The 26,199-nt window shown below is 45.5% G+C and overlaps 2 protein-coding genes across 3 annotated transcripts; one reads left to right on the forward strand and one right to left on the reverse strand.

Annotated features, from left to right (window-relative positions):
* Positions 1 to 332: 332 nt before the first annotated feature.
* On the reverse strand, positions 333 to 16,086 carry LOC144128444 (SCY1-like protein 2). Of its 2 annotated transcripts, none has more exons than XM_077661851.1 (16): positions 15,947 to 16,086; positions 15,336 to 15,503; positions 14,838 to 14,995; positions 14,097 to 14,241; positions 12,477 to 12,626; positions 11,178 to 11,393; positions 10,987 to 11,106; positions 10,092 to 10,217; positions 7,743 to 7,919; positions 6,965 to 7,087; positions 6,605 to 6,718; positions 4,552 to 4,684; positions 3,663 to 3,882; positions 2,256 to 2,328; positions 2,068 to 2,160; positions 333 to 1,376 (listed from the first exon to the last, which is right to left on the reverse strand). In XM_077661851.1, exons 2-16 carry the CDS (start codon positions 15,495 to 15,497, stop codon positions 807 to 809), a joined length of 2,580 nt encoding a protein of 859 aa, XP_077517977.1. In that variant the 5' UTR covers positions 15,498 to 15,503; positions 15,947 to 16,086; the 3' UTR covers positions 333 to 806. The 2 variants fall into 2 exon arrangements, with proteins under 2 accessions (XP_077517977.1, XP_077517976.1); XM_077661850.1 differs by having other exon boundaries at positions 333 to 1,379.
* A 240-nt stretch (positions 16,087 to 16,326) lies between these two features.
* Positions 16,327 to 25,769, forward strand: Fkbp59 (FK506-binding protein 59kD). Its single transcript, XM_077661852.1, has 7 exons — positions 16,327 to 16,834; positions 18,182 to 18,445; positions 19,499 to 19,746; positions 20,497 to 20,580; positions 23,367 to 23,603; positions 24,180 to 24,368; positions 25,333 to 25,769. The coding sequence occupies exons 1-7, from the start codon at positions 16,582 to 16,584 to the stop codon at positions 25,507 to 25,509; spliced, it is 1,452 nt and encodes a 483-aa protein (XP_077517978.1). The 5' UTR covers positions 16,327 to 16,581; the 3' UTR covers positions 25,510 to 25,769.
* The last annotated feature ends 430 nt before the right edge of the window (positions 25,770 to 26,199 follow it).

Below are 26,199 nucleotides of genomic sequence, written 5' to 3' on the forward strand. Positions count from 1 at the left end.
TTTCATCAAATGAGATGTGGCACTGGTTGTTCACCGTTGTAGACTGTAGCAAAAGGTAATTTTCCAAGGCGCATGAAATGCGGGTCGCAGAGTTAACATGCTGACTTCATGCTGCATGCCTCATAGTGAAGATCACTGTTGCATCTTTCAAAAGCTACAGCCTTAACTACGTGAGTTATAGCCCTCACATTAGCTTTTCGCTGTTTACGCATATAAATATTAATTTTGTACAAATATTCAATTCGTATTTGATTCAGTAATGAAAGAGTACTAGTCATACAACCCTAAATATGAGTGAGTAATAAAACAACAGATGCAGCCAAATAAAGCACTCAAGTAGCCTGAAACTCATTATTACTGCTGCATGGAAGTCGCATTTCCCAGAAAACTTGCATAACCTTTAACTTGCCCTTTTCACGAAACATCTTGCTTCTCTGGCTTTGATCAACACCACGATCAAGGCTGCCATTGCACATACCACTCGGTGCATAAAAAACAGTACACATTGTGCTTCTCGGTCAGTGCATGTCATAAGCAATAAATGTTTCAAAGCTAATGCATTGAATGGCCAAGGCATGTCATCAAGCATAGCACAAGGGCAAGGCAATGTATAACAGTGTTCATTCCGTTAAATAAGCCATTCTTCAATGTCCCGCACGTTCAAGCCATTGGCACATTGTACCGATATTTGCAACAACGCAGTCCACTATGCTTCCCAAAGCACTGGGCAGCTGCTACATGCGCAGTCTCACATTCCCAGTCCTTTTCAAACAATGCCAAGAAGCTGTCCCTCTAGCATCGAATGCTCAGCTGAGAAAGTCATCCATTTCGCTCTTGGACAAGGGCTTCACAGGTGCTGAATTCTGCACTGGCGGGGCACTCACAAAGTTCCCAAAACTTGCGGGTGCTGCCATTTGGTTGAGCGTGGGTCGTGGCGCACCCATCGGCGGCCCCGAACTCGTGCGAGGGAACAGGCTGTCGAAGGCTGACATGTTAACCTGCTGCTGTTGCTGCTTCGGCTGTGGCGACGGTGTCACGAAACGCGAAGGCATTCCCATTGGCGATGGCATGGCCTGCTGGGTCTGGAATGTCCACTGAGGCATGCTCGCTGCTGGCGGTACAGTTGCAGAGAAGTCACCGGCAGGCGATGTTCCAAAGCCGGGTGAGCTCCCAAATGGATTGGATGATCCACTCGGGCTGCGGATATTGAGCGAGGCCAAGTTGGAGTTGATAAGGGTGGATGTGAGGTCCTTGGGTTCGTGCACTGGCCGCGCAGGAGTGGGCTTGGCGGGAATCAGCGATGGCTGTGACTGCACACGCTGCTGGAATTCTTGCTCACGGGCTAGCCTCTGCTTTTCTTCTATGGTGAGAGACTGTTGCTGCGTCATTTTGAGAGACATGACAGGAATAGTAAATGGGGCACCAAACCAACAGAATTCTCTCTTTTTAGTAGTATAAAACAAGTCTCTGCATTGCAGTGAAGTATGTTTAAGCACCAATTATTATGCAGCACTGGTCTGTTGGAAACTGCTCGGCACTGCTGAACCCTGCCTGACAGGCAAACGTTTAAAGCTGCAAAAGAAAAAAACTCGATGGCCTTTGCTCTCCACTTTGCTGCCGATAACCTCAGAAGCAATAAATATCTAGCACATCTGACAAATTCATAGTGACTTATGCATCCACCGCATCCACAACACTATGCGTCCTTAACACTATGTTAAAGACGGGGAGAAGTTCCATGTTTAAAAGCTCCGAAAAACACGCAAGCACTATATTCAAAAGTTTTGCCCATATATGCAGCATGTCAAAAATGAATGAGTGACACGACAAACTGGCTCTGTCAAGCTGACACTGATGTAAGCAATGGCTCAAGCTTTATTTAGTATGCAGCTAAATCTCGCTAGCCCAGCACTCTATTCTGGTGCACATAAAGATGTACAACTCGAGAACTACTACTACCTTTGCTCAAGCATCTTGACAATCATTGCCCTAAACTGCGTTATTGTACCAATAATGCTAAGCAAAAGAATGCAATGGCCTGCCAAGTTTTGTTATGAGTCCTCTTACCTTGGCCTTTTGTGTTGGTGACTTTGTGGCATTGGCATTGGGTGACTGAGCAGAGAAATTGGATATGCCTAGGTCATCATACACACTGCTTGTCTAAAAAAATTAAAGGGAAAAACAGAATAATGAGAAACCTAATGAGCCACACTGTTTATGCCCACAATGTTATGAACAGTCCTCTTTCCACATACCGTAGAGTTGGCCTTGCCTGAAAGTGTGAGACCAGGAACAATTTCGTTGGGATTGGCTATCTCCATCGCTGAGCTGTAAGGATACATAAAAAGAGGATTATATACTTCGCTCTAATAACAACAGAAAGCCTGAACCACACACAACATTGTCAGCAACCTTGTTTGTCGCGGTTTTCTGACACTGCCAACTAGGCTTCGCATATAATGCCTTCTGAAATTAAACAATTGCTGGCATGTCGTGTCCTCTTGAGAGAAGTGCATGCCACCAAACTGAACCTCTCTTTTCACAAGTGACACAGCCTGCCTTTGAGGCCCTTGGTTATTTAAGTGGGGGCTCTATATGTACCCATGCACCAAGCAGTTGGCACAGGCCTGCTTGGAAGTACTTTAGGTCACAGAACAAAACGAATGGCCAGCACCTAGGATAAAACCATAAGACATTTTTTTAAACTCTGCAATTAAAACCAAGCAGACATTGGAATGAGCAATTAAACACTGTGTCGATCAAACATAATGCCACATTTCATGTGCAAGCAATGTAAATATTGGTATGATACATTTCAAAAGTCTATAACCCAGAACACAATGGAATAATAGCAAAAGAGTATAAAGCTACTCCCAGCATTAGAAATTTTGTAACTTGAAAAAGGACCAAGACTTTGCAACGCACACTGAGATTTCCAAGTTTTACATTGGCCGAGAAGCAAGAAAGGTTTTGCACAGTTGATCGCGAATGCAAGAACTTGCACAACTGATCATGCAGCTTGAAGAAATTTCACTATAGACTTGAAGGAACCACAGAGAAATTGTTCCTCTTATCAGAAGTGCGTCTAAAAAATACATGTGAGCATGCTAGGTGTGTGTGTGTGTTTGTCTGCTTGCATGTGTGCTGAAGAAAATGTTTTTTTTTTTCGATTTCTGCTTTCCATACAGCGCAGAGCGCTTTGAAGGTGCCAAGCAGTACAGCCGTGCATCTCTCAACTTGCTCCTTCTACAGCATAGCTGTTACCAATGCCACGAGCAGGCACACCATGCACCTTTCCTTAATTAAGCAGCAGGCAACGTGTGCAGCGCCGATATCTCGCCATCTCTGCACTGCAATAACGCTGCACTGCAAGCAACGCTGCATTGCAACATGCACAAGATTTACACAAGAAAGTGGTAGTATTGCATGAAGTGCACAAGTTTGACTTCAAATGCTCTACCAGACATCACAGATATCAAACCGAGCAAGCCAGAGATGAAAAAATCTCTCAAAGCTGTCAAAGCGAGCAATACTGTCCAATGAGCTGTACTCACGGCTGTTTACACTGTTAAAAGAAAAGCTCACACTGAAGCATCTTTTCCTATAACAGTGGAAAAACAAGCAGGAAGCCCGAAAGTAAAATGGCAGGGCAGTGCACAGACCTCTGCTCCTGTTTTATGGAGTTGAGCTGCTCGAGTTTTGCTCTGTGTTCCAGCTCGACAGCGGCGACCATGTCCTTGACGACGCCCATGATGGCTTGAAATTGGTTGAGTGTCAGCCCATTCTCAATGGTCAGTGGCATCAGAAACGGGATCACCTTGCATGCCATCACGTCCTTGGTGAGCCCCAGCTTTTTATGTGACATGGCCAGTTTGTAGATGCCTGGATGGCACGAGTGGAAGGCATTGTGAGGTTTTGCATTTGAAGGCTAAGAGTTGCACACATCGGCTACGGTAGAACTTTCTGGTTAAACTGAACCACTCGATGTATGTTACCACCCATCGTGCAGGCAACACAATGCTTAGCGCCCTGTTACAATGCTCAAGTTGAAAATGTGACCTTTGGGTACTGAGCGGCTTTGCTGTAGCAATCTTCATGGATGAGATAGGAAATGCGGATATATACTGAACATACTCCATTCCCAACTGGTTGGCTGCTGGCACGTCGTCGTTCAGTAAAATGTGCAAGCTGATATTAGTATCATATTACACATTCTGACATAATCTGCAGAGCTCGGCTATTGTATAAAACATTCAGTCTTGCTGGCTCTGTTAGATACAGAGTACAGTATATTCCTACAGAATAATGACACATCAACAGCTATAGCTTATCATACTGCACATCTTGTCAAGTGAAACGATCTTTGCGTCAAAATGTGAACGGAATCATGCCTTGGCAGATTGCTACAATGCAATTAGTATGTGCCACCTGTTATCTTTACGTGATCAGCATGTAAAGTGTAAAGACATTAGCACCCTCTGGTGCCCTGCACCGTGTATGATCATGACCACCTTGAGAGTCAAGCACAAAATGAAAAAAAAAAGACCGTACCGAGTATCCCCATGAGGACTGCAGGCTCTTTGGATCGTATCTCGGGCAGCACAGGAAGGATTTCATCAAGCACTAGCCACTTATCCAGGTGCTCAAGCAGCTTTCCTAAGCACACCAGGCAGTTGACGCGCACCTGGAATAATGATATATAGTAATAAATGAGGAGGATGCGCAAGCAGGCACTGCAAAATAAAAAAAAATTTGGAGGACAGCCTACCTCACAGCCTTGTGTATTACTACAGATATCAACTTAACCAGCAGAAAAGGAAAAAGAAAACATGAAATCAGCTTGTACTAATAAGCGTACGCGACACACCCTATCACATGAAGCACCTACATAACTTGGCAGGGTCACAAGACCCAGCAGAACCAACATATCACACGTATTCAGGGACTCCTACTTAAAGAGCAGTTCCTCAGAGTTAAGTGCAGCAATGCCGTCACACAGCACATGGTTGAATTAGCGAAATCAATTGCTACAAGCCTAAACAACAAGCCTAAAAATGCTCGTCTACATAATATATAGTATATTATTAAAGCCAACCCAATTCATGGTTTGCAGCTCTTGCTTTCCTTTATAACTTTGTAAGGGACACTAGGGGAAAATATTGTCATGCAAGATGGACTGATGAGTGTTCTTAGCTAATGAACACTATGCCATTACATTAAGAACGCAGCTTTTGCAAACCAGAAAAGAACGTGAAAGTGAAGTGTGCACAGTCACTCTGCAATCAACATTCAGGGGTAGGTTCGTATGATGTTAAGCAGGGCTGACCACATATTGCTGTGACTGCTTAATAATTAAGCCCTCTTGAAATGATGGTCCCCTCATTACACCTCCACTGCATTAGGAGCAGGTATCACTGAAACAGGACAGTTGTCAATCAAAAGTTTCATTTATTACTTACATTAATAGCATGAACTTAAAATCTCATATATTTTGTATGCACTAAAGTGTTATTTCATTAACATTTTGCAGTTTTAATATGTATTTTCTGTTTTTGCAATTTACCATAACATGCAACTGCTACTACTTCTGTTTATTACTTTCACTGCACACATTACTTATCTTTTATGCCAGTTTTTTGGTCCTTGCTTTTTTCCCAATACTTACCATATGCTGAGAAAAACCTTATTCACACTCTCATTGTAACTGATACAAGAAGTCCCAATTACAGCCCATAAACTATGGGACTTGCAAAAACTTTTTCACATAAAAACATGCCGCATGAATAAAAGTTATTCAGACTATGAAAGCAGCCAGGAGACGGCAGCTTCGTTCCATCTTTTTTTAATCAAGCAGAAGTACTCGTAATCTACAATGCTGATCTCCACCATACTACACCAGGTACGGCAGAACCTTGTTAATGTATTCCCGGTTCTTGCACTCAAAATCGTGAGCAAAGCAAATGTTCCACAGAGTTACACCGTTTTTCTTCTGGTTAGCATGCTTCCAGAAAATATTATTTCCCTGTAAGTATGTTTATAATTTCGTCGAATTCTGATCGTATGATACATTTAGCGAACACATGAGCGGGCCGAGCCTGGTACACAGCGACGGAGAGCTGCCAGGGCAGCTTCTCCACGTGCATTGGTGCAATCAGACAAAACGTTAAAAAAACGAAAACGATAAGCGAACAGGGGGCTGAGCGGCTTCTCAACAGCACAAGCATGCCATGGGATGAAGCATCATTCGAAAGTGACAACAGTGACACAAGGAGCTTGCAGCTACTTTCGCCAATGCTGCCACTGGACTCGATATGTGATGAAGTTTCTTTCACGCTAAGGATAACACAAATGCTGACAGAAGCCTACAAGCACCATAAACGCTTTTCAGATGTTGCGGAAAACAATAACCGTCTAATACAGGTAGCGAAAGTGTGAATAAATGCCTTGCACTTAATTCTAATCGCATTTTTCAAAATACCAGTGGTTTTGGATAAAACATTTCCTCGGATGACACTTTCTCCCACCCCCACATTGTTTAGAAAATGATCGACGAGATTCTACTGTACATAGTAAAATGCGCATAGCAACAGCACATTAGTCATACCGACAGGAAACTTGTCTGAAGGCACAGCCTTTTAATCCTAGGCAGCAGGGCATTCTTCATAGATGGGTAGTCTATCAGATGGGCGAAGTCTGGAATGATGTTGAGGCATAGCTCCTATATGGAACGAGAAAAAAAGAAGTGGCAAGTGAGCAACCAAGTTGATCATGAAGTTGGGTGCAGTTTGTGAAATCTGTTTGTTGAATCGCTCACATACACACACTAACAACATGTCGAACCAATCGCATGCTCCAAGACATGGATCTTTTAAGAAGACCGTTGTTAATGATCCTGAAATCTTTGCTATAATCAGCTGTCTGTAGTTACACCACAGCTCATCACAACAGTTTTTGTTTGTCATACCTGAATCTGCTGCGCATCTGATTCAAGTGACCCATAAATCATTGGCAGGACGTGGTTCTTGATGTCGTCAGGAGGGCACTTGGTCAAAAGTAGCTCCATTTTCTGCATGAAAATCAGCAGTATCTGCAAGAAAACAAAGGAATAAGCTTAACATTTAACAGTTCATGACCAGGCCCAGCTTGCTCTTTTCAACCAACAGAGAGCTTGCTTACTTTTCGCTGGAATTAGGAAAACAATGAAAACCATTGTCAATAAAATTGAAAGTGAAACAACTTCAAGTTTCGAGCGCATTTCTAAAAATACAATGCAAGAAAATGAAAAAGATGAAGTCAGATATCTGACACTTTACCTGCAACAGCGAATATTTAAAATTTTGCTGCAGTTAGCAGTCCACTTTCATTTTGCACAACTCAGCTGCTTTAAACATTATCGCAGTCTGCCTCTAAAATTTCGTGCCCAAGGGAAAAGCTCTGAGACCCACTGCCATCTCCTGCAGACAAAACTGGGAAGGAAGGCCGCCAATGGTGCTTTTTGAAGCCATTAATTTTGCCCATACTGTCCAGCCAAGTTCTGCCACAATGTTTCGGCTGTTCTGTTACTACCATTGTTAATTTTTATGCAAGTGCACAGCAAGCAGTTGGGTAGCTGGCAGATGGAACTTAACGCATGACATGAGAATGGTCACAGAACAGGCACCATCATGTAATGTAAAATAGGACACGACTTCAAAAGCCAGAAACATGGCAGCAGCATGATCCGCCCACAGGCACGTGCATACCTGCACAGGTTCTCTGAGCCTGAAGATTGGGATCAGGTCCGGCAGGATGACAGAGCAGAACTCTTCCTTGGTGGCCTGCTCAGCGATGAGTAGCACGCTGGGCAGCACAAACGGCACCATGTCCACATTGGCGTACTCCTTGGCCAGGCACGGTAGCACGCGGTGCAGTGCCACTCGCTGCAATCGCAACCAGAAAGAGAACAGAGCGCAAACTCCTGATGTAAGGCTCAGAACTGGAAGAAAATATTGCTCCAAAGCTGTTTTCCACAAATGGAAGCATTAGTGGCCTCTTTAAGTGCCTCAATAAATTCACTTCATGGAGTAAGCCTCAGAAAGCACAGCAGAAACCATGCTTCTTACACCCTCCTCACCAGTGCCTAGCACTGAAATGAGGCAGTCTCACGGCCACGTGTAATGTCAGTACAACAGCAGGCAATGAAGCCAAAAGAGCTGGGTTTTGAAGGTGACAAGCTGCACAGCCAAATGCTTGTTACAGGCAACATAGTTCTCAACCAATCAAATACCTGCAAACAAAACAAAACAAATTTTTAAAAAGAAAACTTAGACAGCCATTCAAAGATCCAGTGAAAAGACAGTGCCAGCAGAGCTATCCTAAATCAGCAAATACAGTATAACCAGCGCTGTTGTGTTTTTCACAGGACCGCAAAAAAAAAAAAGGCATAACAGCTAGAAAGTGTACTAGTAGCCGGGAAGCGCGTGTGTAAAAAAAAATGTACTGTCGTCTACCACTTCACTTTCTTTTACTTCTAGTGTGTGCTTATGGCAAAGCCCTGCATGCCCTTATATAAGCTCAAACTAGCTTAGCCTTGCAGCAGGGGCAAATCCTCTGCAACTTGCAAGGCTTTGTGACTCGTGATTGTCTGCACGTTTAGAATGTCCTAAACAACCTGTGATGGCTCGTATGCATGAGCAGCTGCCGAAAGAAGGGAGGCAGCAGTGGAGAGGTAGCACTCGGAGCAGGCAAAGCTGGGGAACACCTGCGCGCTTCTATGCTGTTTTCGCAACGGCCGCTTTAATCCTATAAAATCCTATATCCGCGGTTGTGGGAGCCTAAAAATTTCGTTTTTAAGCTGCAGGCGACAAGGAGAACGAGGATGAAAGAAACATGCCTTGGAGCCAACCAGCACAACAGCACCTCGTGCAGTGCTGCTGCCCGCGCGGTGTCTGCCGTGGCATAGTTTAGTTTTCACGCCTTCTGTCGTTCATACTCTCGCTGCAGTGGCGATGGATCTGCATCAACAAGCGTGTGTGGCATCGGGGCGGGTTTAAACAAGCTGGAAGCCGCCGAAGGCGGTGGCAGCCGAATCCCGCTTTGGCCTGTGCGCCGTTGCCTTTGCGTGCACTGAATGTTGGCTGTAAATATACCGGCACAGGCTAAAGCACAATCGTGAAGTGACGTTCGCAACGTAGCCTGCGGAAATGCTGTCAGAGTAACATGTAACAATCGAGTTTGTATTGCATGGGTTTATATGGGAGCTTGGAAAGGACTGGCTCACAAAAACCTAGCAGCCGGGAAAACTCAGCACCCGGGAACATAATAGCGGGATTCTACAGCCAGCATTTAATTGATACATTATTGCCCTCCTCAGGCTATACGTTACTATCGCAGAGTTTAGGCAAGACATTTCTCCCAAGAACATTTTTATTATTTCTGTGAGAACCCTGTGCTTTGAAACATATCCATTTTGACAAGGCTCTCTAGTAACCCAGACCAAAAAGCCTATCATGCGAGATCCATTCCTAATATAATCGACATCATTCTCCGCTGAACTGAGCAGCTCAACAGTGCAGTTTGTGCAAGTGATCTCATTCTAGAGCTGTATGGGTAGCCTGAAAGGTACAAAAACACAGCTTTGTGGAGAAGATATGTTCAACAAAAAATAATAACAATAATGTGCTTGCCTTTTACCACTGAAAGGTTCATCTGTTGCATCAGTAGGAGCAATATGTGCCTGCACAACATTATAAGAGGCTTATGGGTGACTTGGAAGACTAATAGAAATGTACAGCACAGCTTTGAAAACACATTTCCACCGGAGGCTCCACAACTTTGCTTTTGAAATTACAGGTGCACTTCTGTACTCTTTCAAGAATGGCAAAACAAAGTAATTTGCAACACCAGTACACGACACAAGTAGTAACAGTAACCTCATAGCAAAAACCAAACACAGCCAACAGGACAAGGAAAGCAAATTTAGAATAGACACAGACAGTGCAGAAGTTTAACGCACCATTAATTAGAGAAGGAACTCAGTATAATCACAAGTTACGACCAAGGCAAAAGGGCAGGAATATCACGCAACCCTGCCTGGTGTGGCACTGTCGCACCTTGGGCATCTGGGCAAGCACTTGGGGCAGTCCCTTGTACACATGAGACTTCTGGAGGTTGTCCCACTGGTAGAGGGAGTCCAAGTACTGTAGCGTCTTCACACCCACATCCTCCAAGAACTTCAGCTGGAGACGGAAGTCAGATTGTTAAAGCAACGTTTGGTAGCACCCCTGCTAACAAATGACTGCGCACCACTTACTGCATGCTACAGCGAGCAGAAAGGTGCTTGTCTGCATGCATGCAGTATTTGTTCACTGTGATCACGTCAGTTTGTATGTTTCTCGGACTGTCACCAAAGGTGTAGATAGCAAAAAGGAAGTATCACTGTTGAGCAATAGGAATGCGGCAAAAGCCCCACCATTTGTGTCAATAACATCGCCAGTCGTGCAAAAAGTTATGTGTATGCTTCTGATAAGCAAAGCAATAAAGTAGGGATTCTCAATCTTTTTGGCCGTTGAGAGCCCCCCAATGGCTTTCATAAGGTGCTAAGAAACCCCACATATCTTGGCTTCTCTCCCTTCCCATCTAAATTTCATTCAAAAATGAGCATGAAGATGCATAGCCCCTCAAATCATGCTCAGATTCAATTAATAATAACTGGCTGCAGATCGAAACAGTTTGGTACAAGCAATTACAGTATGGTCAGCACCAATGTAAAGTGGCTGAATTAAAGGTTTTCAGCTTTAAGCATGCATGGACTTAGGTGCTCGGGAAACCCGAAAAGCATTCCAAGGAACCGTTTTGTGCAATACAGTTTCAGAACTTCTGCACAAAACTAAGGTCATAGTTCAACTAGCAACCTTGAATCTAGCTGTGTAATGTGGCAAATAAACTGAAATTATAGGTGCTGAGAACAGGTTGGAATGAACAACCTCTACACAAGGTGGCACTCACTTTAGAGAACTGGTGCGCATCGGGTCTAATGTCTGGTGTTACGCTGAGCAGCATCCTCACGTGCTCCTTGGCATCTTCGGGCAGGGAGCCAAGCCTTCCAGCAGACAGATGCTTCAAGTGCTGAGGAAGAAGACACTGGTGAGCGACACGGATACATGCACCTCGAGCGTAATGCATCAAGTTTTAGTCACCTTGTTTATGCACTGCTTGAGCGCAGCCACGCTGCTGTTGGCATCATACAGGGTGCTGCCCTTGTTGTAGACGGCATAGACGAGAACGCCCAGGCTGAACATGTCGCTCGCAGAGTCGTTGGAGTCCGCCAGGATGCATTCTGGTGCCAGGTAATTCAGGTCTGGCTGAGCCACAGGTGGCAGGTCTGGCTCCAGGTTCAGACTCCGGTATGTGGGCTGTGCATCAAGCGACGGCATGGTAGAACAGCATCTCGTACTTTTTAGGCACCATTTTCTGGGCAGGTATATCTCACTGCTATAGTAAACAACCAAGGCTGCACCAAAATTACTGGCGATTTCTAACTGGCACAGTCAGTACGACAAAAACAATTCGACAAAAAAATTTCCAGGTAAAATGCTAATGTGTAGAACACCTGTGGTCACAGCAAGCCAGTAACATTAGATAGGTTCAAATTGGTCAGCCTGAGATGTCAGCAAATGTCTGTAAGATGTAGTTTAATCCACAATGAGCTGAGCTTGTCAGTGGTTATGCTGTGCCACATACACATGTAAGGAAACTGAAAATATGGCTGAAAACATGGCTTTTCAAACAATGAGCTGAGCTTGCCATTGGCTATACTATGCCACATATACATGCAGGGAGACTGAAATTATGGCTGAAAACATGGCTATTCAAAGGTTTCAGCTTGAAAGCAGAACTCAAGAGCATGAATATCATGCTAGCTTTAAGAAGGCAGCCGTGGCAATGAAAGATGAAGCAAAGAGGAAAAAAATGTGGTAGGGTTTTAATGCAATTAAACCGAGTAGACATGCGAAAGCATGTGTTTAGCCTGGCTGCCTCATGATTTTGCTTTGCTGGGTTGTCAGCACGTCTGGCGACAATATTAGACTCTGGTTAAGCTGATCTGATCTGTTCGCGCCGCAGATGGAAGTTGATGAAGACGATGTGCAATGCAGAGTGCAAGAGTGTGCTGCTCTTCAACACGAGGCATGATCGGCTACGGCGATAACATAGTGCTTTTATGCAGTGGCCAGCGAAACAGATCTGTTCGTGCCGCCGCGGGTTCGAAACCCAGTCGCAGCAATATTTATTTTATTTCTGCACCCTGAAGGTCAGGGATGCCACAATATTCTTGGTTGGGTTTGACTCCGTGAAGTAGTACTTTCGCACTGAAAATCTCAAGCACAGCCTTTTCTGAGTTACGGCAGCCTACCTCCCAGCTGTCCTTTCTAAGCTAGCAACAGTGTGTCTGGCTACACAGATGCTGTGTTTTATGAAGCAGAGTAAAAGGGGCCCACCTGCGGGTCCTGTGGATTGTTGGCACCTACGCTGAAGTCGAACCCAGCAATCTTCCAGGCACCTTTCTTGTTGACCACTATTGACTGTGGGCACAGGTTACGGTGGAGGCGCTTGACGTCGTTGTGAAGAAATGCTAAACCTTCGGAGACCTAGAAGTTTAAAAGTTGAGTGCATGAGCTGGAGATATAAAAGTTTGGTTGGCAGCTCTTCCCGGCACGCGATCCTCAGCTAGACAAGCATGGCTGAAAAGGCAGTCACGTAATAGAGTAAAAGCTTCAGCATCAACTGTAAGCGTAAAAGAGATGTGGAAGCAAGAATGTGACGAAGGCATGAGTTTGGGGATTCAGTCACATGACCATTCATGAGACCAATAACACTGCATCATTTGACCCTGCTACATGGTGATTTCATTCTGTGACGACGACCACAAGGTCTTGACAAGGCCTAGTCACAACAGCTGTGAAAAAACAGCTGGTATACAAGTAGTCACCAAAACAATCTGCTAATTTCTCTCTCCCTCTCATTTACTGCAATACAGTGAGAAGAGTACTGCGTCCATAAAGAGTTCATCTGTGATTAGTTACGGCTCGACACACAGCCAGAACCTGACATGCTATTTTTTACATTTCGGGAAACTGTGTTTAACCAAAATTATTTTGACCTCCCATTCACAGCAGTAGTCTACAATTACCAAGTGTTTGAAGGCTTGAAATGCTTTCCATTATGACCGATCTCCAAAAAGCAAAAGTGTCTGCACAAACGCATACATTAACACAGACAAGTGCAGGAATGAGAATTCTGTATTGCTAATCTGGCATTTCCAAAATGGCTGGGCGCCCAGACCAAAACTGTCAACTGCTCAGGAGGATAGGCACACTACATTCATTTGAATATGGGTTGGGTGCAAATGTATATCGACCTTGTAATGCCACATGAGAGTAAGCAAAGATTACACATGTAAAGGTCAACACCCAATATTGTGATGACTGACAAAAATTTGAGAAACGAACATCCCTTTTGGCTTCGATTCACTGGAATATGACCTGTAAATGGCACCGTGAAATTACTATTGCTGCTATTATAATTTACTGTCAAGCACTTACAGGTTTCTTTGTCTACCCAAACGGTGTTGTCTAAGTGTGCATATGTAACCCTGGCGATACACTGCACTTTGATACAGAGCCACAGATCCTGTCATGACAGTGATAGGGATGCAACAGTAAAATGCACAGGTGAGGTGGGGGGCATGGGGCAGCTGAAGTTTTACTTCAACAGCAACAAATGACAGCATGGTTTTCAGCAGCGAAAAAAATCTTTTCTGGCTCAGCAGCATAGCAGAGAAAATGCACATTTACAGTCCATTCTTTCCAAAACAGGTAACACCTAGACGATGGTATAAAACTAAATTCTTTATTGAATGCCACTTCTGTGCAATGTTTGAGTGCACAGTCAGCAGTTTGGCAGGAAGAACCATTCATTTCCATCTTTCTGAGCGATGAAAGAATAGGTATACAACTGCTAATGTCACATAAAAGTATATCAAGAACCTCACTTGAGTGCTACACGACTGCGTATTGTCAGTATTGTTTGTCAACAAATTAAAGTTGTGCAAAACGTACCTGTAAAAAGCCGTACTTGATTTCTACATCGTACAGTTGATAATCCTTCAACTCAGAAGGAGGTGGAATGGGCATGTTCTCATTTTCGCCGAGGACGTTGGCTAAACTGCAGAACACTGGCTCTGTTGCAAATGCCAGACTTTCCCTGCACACACAAAAAGAGGTATTAGCAGTGCAGGTTGCTTGATTTTTCATTTTTAACCATGGTTCTAAGTGGTTTAAAAGTGCAACTTCTGAAGGAACTTCATACTAACAAGCTGATGCCAATGCAACACAGATTGTAAAGTGTAATTTAAACACATTCACAATGCCGCTAGCTTGATGTTTTTTGTCATGAGTATCGGTAGATATACATTCATTTCTCAATATGCAAGCCGTCGCGGTCGCTCAGTGGTTATGGTGCTCGGCTGCTGAACCGCGAGACGCGGGTTTCATCCCGGCCGCAGCGGTCGCATTTCGATTGAGGCGAAATTCTAGAGGCCCGTGTACTGTGCGATGTCAGTGCGCATTAAAGAACCCCAGGCGGTCAAAATTTCTGGAGCCCTTCACTACGGTGTCCCTGATAGCCTGAGACACTTTGGGATGTTAAACCTCCATTAACCATTCCTCAATATGCGAACAACTGAGCCCCAGTCACTCCAAAAAAGCATGGCATTTCAGGTTTCATTTTGAATTCTACATTCATTGTGCCCATCTTCTCAAAATGGGTCATAGTAGAGGAGTGCCAGAATGTGGTGTCACCTCGATTCTTCCATGGGATGCTGAACCGTGAGAATGCTCGGATGCCGAAGGCGTGTTAATTGAGCCACTCCTTGCTTGAGAAGTTCAATTATGTGCTCTCTATCCCTCTTCGAATAGCGGTCTAAAAGCTTCTTTTCAAGGACAAACACAGCTGCTTCCTGTAATCAAAAGAATTAAGGCAGTTACAAAATTACTGTCAAGAGGTAAACATTGCTATTGGGTGTTATAAACCACACAAAAACAATGAATAGTTCCATGCAGGTCGACTCCTGCACATTGCAGCACCTGCTTATTTGCAAATAATTAACATACAACTTGATAGCCAAAACAGCAGCTCAGCCAAATGAGCACAACTAGATCATCTAACTAGTTAAGCTTGCAAAAGTCATTTAGTCGTTTGTAGGTATATTCACTATAATAAGCTGTCGGGAGATTTACCGCCACTGTGCAAATATACTCCTAGAACACAGAGCGCACATCGCATGAGCAAGTGAGTACCTCTTTGGTGCTTCGCTTTGTGGCTTGAAATACTTTCCACAGGAGCCCGGGCCCAGCACTGCCCACATGTTTGACGATTTCGTACTCCCGTGTCACTGGATTGCCTGGTAACACGGTGCTCAGGTTTGATACTGTGGTCCTTAGCCGGTTGAACACGTCCATGTTGAACTGTGTTTGCGGAAAGGGAAAAACCATAACGTTTAGCACAAGCACCTAACGGTTCTCTTAATACACGATGGCACGGAACATCCAAGTCACGGCACAGAAAGCGTCAATGATTTACAATGACAACACATTTATCATAGCTCAGACACCGTGGCGATCACCGTTTACTTTAAACGCTTCTTGAAATTCAGTTATTCCTGTCTGACTGCACCTGAATGACCCGCCCACGTTAACACCTGCCTTTCAGTAAACTGTGCATGCATTTCTACATGCACTGTGCGGATGACGTGTGCGTGATGATTGCTGATCGTTTATTTCTAGACATGAACAGCTGCTGACGCTGGAGTGTTTTGCGTTGGCTTGGCAAGAGGCCGTACTCCCAAGCAGTAATACGCCACCGGTGCACGCGTTTACGTTACTAACGTAAGTCATCGACGCATGCTTACTAGCTTTCAGAAGAGCGTGTCGGATAGCTTTCTTGTGGGCTATCTAAGCCGAATAGACAGCATCTCTTCGGGTCGAAGAGTGCAGGTCGCAGCAGCTGCAAATGTCGCCGTAGTGGACCGTCGGGCCGGGCGTTTACCACTGCACTCTGCCGACAGCACAGCTGATGACCACGCCACGAGAAGCCTCTGCCAAAGGGAGAGCCCGCTTTCAGGCAGTCTCCTGACCTGCGGTCATGAGGGCCAGCTCAGACCGAGCAAACACGTCCTAGCACATCAAGCCGAAACCCGGCACGATCTGGGAGAGGCATCCTTTGCCGAAGCGCACACACACCACGGTATGCAGCCGCAGCCAGGAAATTACGTCACTACGGCTACGGCATTTTCGGCACAACAGCTGCAAGGCTGGCTCGCAGGTTCGGTTCGGCGTTCGGCTTCGCCTAGGTGCCGCTGTAAGCGGCGATTGTTGCGCCTGCAAAAAGGAGCCCGGCAGATCGCGGACACGAAAGTTCTAGAATAACCGCGAGGAGCGCGCGGCCAGGGATCGGTGCCTAGCTTTTTGGAGTTCTTTGTCGTCGAGCCAACGGTCGAGCAGTTTTCTCGTAGCTCGTGGCAAATTAACTGACGCCGCATCCACGATGACTGAGGGCGACGAACAAACAACGGCCGCAGCCCAGGGCGAGCACGCGGCGACGGTGAATCCCAACGCGGTGGACATTACTCCCAATCAGGACGGCGGCGTGCTCAAGGAGATCGTCCGGGCTGGAACGGGTGATGAGACCCCGCTGGATGGAAACTCTGTCTCTGTTCACTATACAGGAAAGCTGCTGGATGGCACAGAATTCGACTCGAGCCGCAAGCGAGGAAAATTTGACTTCACCCTGGGCAATGGTGAGTACACAGCCCCCCTGCTCCCGGTGAATCGTAATTAAGTACACGTCTCTGTTTACGTTGCTCTTCCTCGCCTCGTCTGAAAGACCGAATATGAAAGCGTTATCGCCCTAACTTCGGGTCTCGTCGGTTGTAGACGCGTTTCGTCGTGCTCTAGCGCCGAAAGCCGGCGTGGCGTCGCCCTTGCGAGCCGTTTTCCCTCCGACCGGCACCCCTTTGGGAGCTCTTCCCAAACAATGAACCTAGCATGATCGCAAATCTACTTATCCTGAGAATGGCCTGTAGCTAATTTGTCGTACCGTTGCTGGTAAGCGCTTGGCCACGCGGAACGCAGCCTTCTCGTTATGGTGCGGGCTTCTTCATTACTCATTGCTCGCAAAGAATAAAAGCGCTCACTCTCTTATTGTGCTTGTTCTACGGTACGATCAAGATGATGGATGGATGCATATCGCGCTGCGCATTCGCTTTTTCTAACATGCATCACAATTTACGTCATGTGATCATGTGTTGGTAGGTTCTTTAAACGTATTCCCTGCTGTAACCAACGGAGCATAGCAGAAAATGCTGCGAGCTTTTTCTAGAGTATTCTAGATTGAAAGTTCCAGAAAGAAGTTACATGTTGCTGGAACCTCCCAGCGAACGCAGCAGCTGCGAAGCGAACGAATAAGGATATGCACTAACGATTTATGATCACACCTCTTGATTACAGTTTTGTGTGTGCAAGTTGCTTTTCCCGTGCCAACATTTTTGGCATGGTAGTTCTTAAATCAATTTTTAGGTGAGTGGGCAACTCCCTTGCTTCATATTTAAAATAAGCACGAATGTGAGGCATGAAGTATGCTTCCAGAAAGGGTTCAGCTTAAAATCGATCAAAAGACTAGTTCAGCTGTACCTTCTAAAAGAAAAAAATATGCAGCTTTTATTTTGTCTCTCCGATACACTTAAGGTTGCCCTTATGGAACATTTAAATTTTTGTTGTAATGGCCATTCGCTCTCAGTCACGTCATGTATTCACTATTGACTTTCTCAGTTTCTTGCTTTGTCATCACTTTTCAGACTACAAATTATATGTCCAATCAAATGCATGAGCTTAGTGCGGTCTTTGTGGGAGCTAACAGTTCTTTAGTGGACGGTTGCTTTGTGCTCTTAAAAAAGAAATGCTGTGCAGTCTGAGGCAAGGACATTTAAAAAAAGCTCCACCCAGCAGCTCTAGTTAGGCATTTTTTCCTCTGCCATTGTACATTTATCACATACCATTGATAAATAGGATAGGGCATGTACTTACAGGTGGGAGTGTATTGAGCCTTGCTATAAACAGGTGTTCACCTAATTGCTTGACGGTTACAGGTTCGGTAATCAAGGCATGGGAAATTGGCATAAAGACCATGAAGAAGGGCGAAGTGGCCATCTTCACCTGCCAGTCCGACTATGGCTATGGGGTGCAGGGCAGCCCGCCAAAGATCCCACCTAATGCAACACTCATCTTTGAGGTTGAGCTGCTTGACTGGAAGCTGGAGGACATAAGCCCGGACAGCGATCAAACCATTCTGCGCAGCATCATCACTGCTGGCGAGCTCTACACGAATCCCAAGGAGGGAGGAACTGTGAAAGGTGAGAGCCCGAAGGGTGGAATAGAGCACTTCCTAGAGAAGATGCACCCAGTCTTCCATGAACATAATTGCGCTGATAGTAGGAAGGGGGACAGAGGCTACATCACCTGATGCTAACGTTTAAATGGACATTGAGGGTGACTCCATCCAATTGTTTTTCTGAGTAAATACTGATTCCCTAGCTGTTTCTCACTATGTTCACGTTTGTCCAGCAGCAAAAGATGCATTTTTGGATCAGAAAATTTGTTTAAAAATCTTCCTGTGAGTACTCATGATGTCCTTACCGAAAAGGACAAGTTTTTACCATTTTTGAAGTGGGTAGCAGTGTAGCATAGTGCACGCCGTTCTGATTGCTAAGGTCACTGCAGCCTTCACAGTGCTGCAAACAACTTGCGAGATACAGCACAGAATGAATTGGCGAACTCGTACGTCTACAGCTGCACCAAGCCTAGATTTTTTTTTCTTCTTTCTCCACTGGTGAGAATGGTGGTGCGATCCGTCACTGTAGGGGCAAAACATGCTTTATGCATTGCCACAGTTTTCCGTCACCATCATAAAAGGCATTTCATCTTCATACCAACAGATGGCACCACCACTCCAGCTAGTGCAAAAATTTTTCTTCTGTTCTGGCATTGCTTCTGGCTACTTAAAGTCTTAATTCAATGTGACGATTACATGGCAGTACTGCAGCCACTTACCATAGGAAACTGCCGAATACCATTCCTGATCAAAACTGAGCGAGCAAGGTGGCAAAGCATTTCTACCTGCATCTCTGAATGGTGCCACATTTGGTGTGCTTGTTACTTCATTGACTCTGATATGGTGATATGTATAGTATACTCCTTAGCTGAGGGTTAAAATACCTGAAACAGAACATACTGTGCACATAGCCACCAGAGTTAAGAGAGAGACACAATACACCTCTTTGCTCATCGTTAGTGTCATGTACAGCCTGTCAGTGTGAGTCATGCAGATTACAGCGTGGCAGCTTTGAGTAAAAAAGAAGCGGGGGGGCCTAATGCCATCTTTCTTATTCACTTCTCTTTTCTTCTAGTTCACCTCAAGGGCAAGTACGAAGGCCGTGTTTTTGAGGAGCGGGACCTTGAGTTTGTGGTAGGCGAGGGCGATAACCATGGTGTGGTGCGGGGTATTGAGGACGGCCTGCTCAAGTTCAAGAAAGGAGAGAAGTCTCGACTGCGGATTGCCCCCAGCAAGGCCTTCGGGGCTGCGGGCAACGCACAGTTTAACATCCCACCTGATGCGACCGTTGATTATGAGGTCACCCTGAAGAGCTTCGAGAACGTGAGTGTCTCTTTGTTCCATGGAGATAAATGGCTGATGCTGGAATCTGTTCAACTTCATCCCCTCTTGCCGTATGCTCTTTTTCAATGGTGCTAGAGTTTATTCATAGTCTAGCCTTGAACCTTTCAGTGCGGAGGCTTGAACACTGGGCAGCATTTCCAGAATTAATGGCACTGATAGACAAGTTGTTTTGTAGCATGTCCAGGCTTATAGCAACAGGTTTATTTTTTCCCCCACTGTGCTGTAAGTGCCCCTTTCATGTAGTAGTGAACTAGCACAACTAAAATATGGTTGTTGCTTAACCATTGCTTTGTTTTTCAGCACATAGGTTGTATGTGTCATAATCTCTATTCCCCTTGAGGCCAACTGAGATTTATTGCTGTTATTTGTTCATTAGCAGCATTTCTAAACTGTTCTTGAATGGATGAAACTGAATGCCTGTTTATTATGCCTCTTGCTATTCATCAGCTCTCTGTTTACTCAAAATAAGTTGCAATTGGATGCTACGGTTATGCTATGTTTTGAATTGTGAACTTCATTCTTAGTTTTTTTTCTGTAGTGCACTGTTTCATTTTATATATGCCCATCTAGTGTTCTCCAGCTTTGCTTCTAGCTTTACTAAAGTTCCCTTCTAGTGTGTGGCCGTCTTCTATGCAAGAGTGCTGCCTGTTTGCTTAAAAAAAACCTCGCAGTTTGAAAGTGCTTGAGTAGTGCATTTCCTCATATGTAGGACAACACTCCATTTTTCAGATCAAAGAATCTTGGGAGATGGAAACCGACGAGAAGATTGAACAAGCAGAAATCGCCAAGGCAAAGGGCACAGAGTTCCTGAAGGTAATTTCTGTTTTTCCTTTTCTACTGTTAGCCTGTTCTTGGTGGCAGAGCTCATGTTTGGGCGAAGTTGAGACTTCGACTCAATGTCACTGTGTGTTCTTTGTGTTGTGTATGTGTGTGCGTGCACGTGCATATGTGTTAGCATGGTGTCAAGGTTTGGGGTACCTGCTGCTGCAAATGTATGGCTGATTGGACGGAACTCAAGTAAGATTATTTAGTACGTCATGCCAGTTTCCCACTATATTGTGTCTTCATTTTCATACATGCTGGTGAAATTCCATCCACTGGATCTGAAAGTGGATGACCCTGTATGGTTAACATTTCTTTTGGCCAGTTCAAGTACCTGGTTTGATCGTACCTGGTTTGACCTGCACTTGTTCTGGGTTGGGAGCGTATCATGATCCCACATCTACAAGACTAAGGAGGGAGCAGGTGCCAGTGAGGATGTCAAGGTGCTGCTTTGTAACTCTGAAAGTTGCTTATCCTGAACTGAAATTTTGGGAATGGCTCTCAGCTGGGCATTTCAGGCAACTTCTAGACAAATCAGAAGCAGATACCTCTGATACCAGATAGGTTGTGACTGCTTTTATTCTTGTCAACAGGCTTTTGCTTCAACTGCCAGTAGAAGATCAGTCCCTAGCATATGCTCTCTCCACTGAACTAAAATTGGAGAAGCTCACCAACACGATCATGTGTATTGCGTAAACCCACCTCACGGCATTTTTGCCCACATTTGTGAGGTGCCGCCCTTTATAGTCTCTCACATGCACTGTCTTGAAGCACTAACTGCATTTGGCTGTAATTCGTGGCGACGCATCGTGCATTGGCTTTGCGCGATGAGACCAGAGCCGCTCAGCCACTGTCACTCACCACACTTGGGTTCCAAGTTTGCAGAAAATTTCGCCCACCACCTGGAAGTGGCTTTTGAGACTAGCCAGTAGCAGAACGCATTATGGAAGCATGATTTCCTATCTTTTTTGTGAAAGCACGGTTTCAGTGAAGAAGCTGCCAACATTCGCTTCATTACTCAAGCATCGAAATAGTTCAGTGAGAGCTTGTTTGGAGTTGAGGAACGGAAAAGGGTGTTGCGGGGTACGCCTTTTGGCTCGTTACAAGTCCTAGCCCCTCAGAAACGTAGTTTGGCTCTACTGTGCTGTGCTCCTCAGCTCTGTATACTTTATTAAGAATGCAATATATTGCTAAAGAAGGATTTACATCCTCACTTCTATTGTGCATAACGCTGTTTAAAGTCTTAGGGTACTAATGCAGTTTGGCTTATCTGATAACATAAGGTGACTAAACAATGAAGTGGGCTCAGCCGAGGAACTCTGTCGCCATCGCCAAGCCTCGTTGCATCGTGCGGGTGTACCAGTGGCAGCAGTAGGAGATGGCTGTTGCCATCGTTTACATTGTGTCATGAGGAACATCACATTGGGGGGTTACCGTTTTGTGCCGTGGTGACTCCGTGGCTTTGGTGTTTGGCTGCTGAGCCCAAGGTTGTTGGATTCAATCTCCTCTTCTGCTGTCATATATTAATGGGGACGAAATGCAAAAAAAATGTGTGTACTGTGCACGGGAAGAACCTCAGGTGGTCATTATCAGGAGCTCTCCTTGGGCTTGAGCCCTCATAGCCCACGTGCAGCTTCATGGTGTCGAACCCCACATACCAGTTCAGGTGGTAATACCGTATAAACGCGTGTAAGGGCTGCACCCGTCTATGGGCCATACCCTGTTTTCCAGGACGAAATATTAAAAAATAATATCCTTGTAAGGGCCACACCCAAACTTCCCATGATCAACGCGAAACAGCCTTCGAAATGCATGCGCCGTGGCCTCCACTATCGGCTCCGGCTGTGAGCAATGGTACGCCTGATCGTGGAGACGACGCATGCACACAGGAGCTTCCAGGTGCTGCCCACTGATGGCATCCGAGGCTGCAGCTCATCATGATCGTCAACTTTTCCTCCACCACGAGCTCCCGCTATCCATTTTGGCTAAAGTCACCGGCATCAATGTCACCAGCTTTAGTTTTTTGTGGCTGTCAAAGGAACGGGAGTTATGGTAGCGTGTTTGTTCACCGTAGTTGTGGCTTTTGTGTGCTGCCGCCGAGCGTTGCTGTTTTAGCACGATGGGCAAGCACCTTAACAGCTACACAGCTGGGGGTTTGCTGTCGAACACGGCAAGCGTGCGGCGGGCACGAAATTCCACGTGGCTGAGAAGTGCGTCCGACGATGATGCAACCAAAAGGTTGCATCGAGGAACACAAGCTGCAAAAGGCGCACTTTCCGGTGCAAGCCGTACAAGTTTCCCGAACTGGAAGAACTGCTCTGCTAAGTGATAGAAGTGTGGAACAACAGCTTTGTGTTGACAGTGGACATGCTGCACGACTCCTTGTGGGATGGGTGTGCACCAAAGCACAGCTCTAGCTCGGAGTCTGAATACTCCGCGAGTCACAATTGAACATAAAATAAATTTCGCACATCGTGTGCATGGGCTGCACCCTGGAAATTGGCCCTCAAATCTGGAAAAGTGCAGCCCTTACACGCATTTTTGTGGTACTTTCTGGAAGTCCATTATGAATGTACAGCTAGGCTGAGCGTTGATATTTTGTCTCCGCTCCTTTTGTATCTTTCAGAGACTCTGAAAGGTGTCAGTTTGTACACCTAAGATGGATATTCGATGCGATGTTGTGTGGGGCTTGGATTTTACATGTTTCTCTGGCTTTTGTCTTGCTGAGGGTGACCTTGTATCCCTCCATCTCAAATGATGGGTGTTTCTGGGTGCAGGCAGAGAAGTACGAGACGGCACTCGGCAAGTACCGGCGGGCGGTGGGCTTGCTGGAACATGAGGAGAGCCTGGAAGGCGAGCAGAAAGAGAAGCGCAATGCAGTGCTGCTGGCCACTCACCTGAACATGGCGCTGTGTTACCTCAAGCTGAACGACACCCTGGAGGCTGTTAAAGCCTGCAACAAGGCGCTTGTGCTGGATTCCCGCTCTGAGAAGGCCTACTTCCGTAGGGGTCAGGTGGGTGTCTGCCTCCCTGCACATAACAGCTACAACAGCATAGTTCTAAGTGTCCTCCTAAACAGAGCTTAGCGGTTGAACAGCATGTGGTCTGTGCATGTCAGGTGTCTCTCCTCGTCAGTGCATACAACAGGCCTGAGCTTGCGCTTAGCACTACAGTGGACAGGTGCAGGCATTGGACGTCACTGGGTTGGGCTTGGGTAGATAACTGACTCAAGTGATGGCCTGGTCCCCTGCCAGAAACTAAAGGCTGTGTAGTGCTTGTAGTTCTGCGTTTTCAGCTTTTCCATGTTCGTGTATTTATGGCAAAAGCCTGCTTGAACCATTCGTGAAGCCGAATCCATAACACAGAGGTGCTTTGGTCATTTGCTTGGCAAAGACCCGAGCTCCAGGCGAAGGAAATAACAGAGATATCCTGGTGCTCAGGGATAACCAAACACCTGCCGATTGTGAGCCGGGTGCTCTAACCACTAGACGTTAAAGAATTTTTTTTTGAGCCCTGTGTTTCTGCTGTGAGCTAGCCAGACCCATGGTGGCAGATCTGAGCCGTTGTGTCCTCGTTCTCAACCCTCTCAGGCGTATGTTGGATGCAACGAGTTTGACCTGGCCCGCAAGGACTTTGAGGAGGTGCTACAGATTGACGCAAACAACAAGGCTGCACGAAACCAGCTCAGCATCTGCACGGTCAAGCTGAAGCAGCAGCTGCAGAAGGAGAAGCAGATGTACAAGCACATCTTCGAGCGCATGGCTGCCCAGGCTCAAGCTGTGAGTGCATGTTTTGCAGCATTTGTTGTGGAAAAGAGCATCAGGCTGAAGACTGCAGTTAATCGCTGTGTGTGAGGAGGACTGATCAAACTTTTTGTTCTTTGTTTCATTTGGCTCAGCATATTCGGCATGAAAGTGATGGAGGAACAAGACTTAAAGCTTACTGGCTGCTGTCATATTTGCAGGGCACAGGAATGTTAAAGAAGAGCCAAAGTTTTAGTCTTGCCATATTTTCTGCAAAAGTCTATTTTTATTGTACTGCAGCTTATCTGAAAGCAGACATGATAGTTGACGGCACTCACAGAAAAATATCGGACTGCTGCTATTTTTGTTCTGCTAGTGCTTTGGTAACTCTGCTTTGGGGAACAGGAAGACTCTTCCCCAGCTCTTTTTTTTCTTGCAGTGATGACTTTAGCGGGAGCCCTGAAATAAAGCAATATGTTTTCATGGCAGGGGGTTTATGCCGCAGCAGCAAGTTAATAAGGTGTTGTGACGGACACATTTTTGTTTGCACAGAACTTGTATTTTGTACAAAAGCCAACTGCGAGGCCGTTGCAAGGAGTGTCCAAATATGTTCTCAATGTGTGCTGCCATCATTTTGTACAAAATCGCTTCTTTAGGTGTTGCTTTAATTCATCGTTGGAAAACCTTTTAACAGCAAATCTTCATTTTAATCTGTGAGACACATTTGCATGTGAAGTCTCATTCTGCTATTAGGCAAGCTCTTATTCTGTTGAATACTGCACAGGCAAAATGGCCGTTATAACTCTCAAACGTCACAAGTGTTCGTCGACTGTGGAAAGAGCAGCGCAATATGCTTCTTGCCAAATAAAGTAAAACAAGGGTATCGTACTGTGCACTGTCATGGCATGTCAGTTATTTGTTTGCTGGATACACTACTAAATGAAATCCTCATCTGCCGCTACCTGAACATATGTGGCGTTTATTTTTATTTCTTCAACAGAACGCTCCTCCCAGTGCTGTGAAGGAATCTGGTAGTCAGGAACCCCTGGAGCCAGGTGTTTGGAACCGCTCTGATGAAAACAACCAAGAGGCTGCAACACCGGAAGAGTCTAAAACGGCTGCAGAAGCTGAGAAAGACGTACCACCACCACCCGAATCTGTCCCCGCATCATCATAGTTTTTTCTCTGCACCCAGTGATCAAGTCATTTGGCTTTCAAGTTTGTCTGAAAAGTGATGAGAACCACCCTTTTTTTTTTCCTTTCTGTGGCACTATCGACGTTTTGTTCTCTACCTCCATGGCCGCTGTTGCTAGCCAGCCAAGGCAAACTTGCAAGTCTTATCATTCCTTGTGCGCCCTGTACGCCCAAGCAGTGTCTGCGATTCTTCCAAGCATCATTTCGGCCAGTGTTTGCAATAAAGACTGTTGTTCGTATGCATATCGGTGGTGATGCATTTTGGATTTATATATGACGTATATGCATGTTCAGGCTACAATTTGGCTTGCCGCCTGGAGTTTATGGTGGTGGGAGGCCACGGTGTTAAAGGGATACTTCATTAAATTGTAACTTTCTGTAAAATCGCCAAAATTGGATTTAGAAGGTGCTGTTATCTAAAGTACAGTCTCTATTTTTGCGCGGATGGCGTTATTTTGTAGATTTTGTGCGCGTGCGCCATTTGCCGCCTGCCCAGGCGGGAGGAGTGCGTGACGTCGCACGTCTCACGGCGGTATGCTGCCGTCTCATTGTGCTGACATCGGTTCAGCTGTTGTGCCTGGAAGTTCAGAGTTGGCAGCATGGAAACGTGAAACTGATCGACAGTTACAGCCTGGAAAGTGGTAGTAACGATTATAACATTCAGATATCGAAA

This window comes from Amblyomma americanum, chromosome 4, assembly GCF_052857255.1.
Source record: "Amblyomma americanum isolate KBUSLIRL-KWMA chromosome 4, ASM5285725v1, whole genome shotgun sequence".
Classification (NCBI taxonomy): domain Eukaryota; kingdom Metazoa; phylum Arthropoda; class Arachnida; order Ixodida; family Ixodidae; genus Amblyomma; species Amblyomma americanum.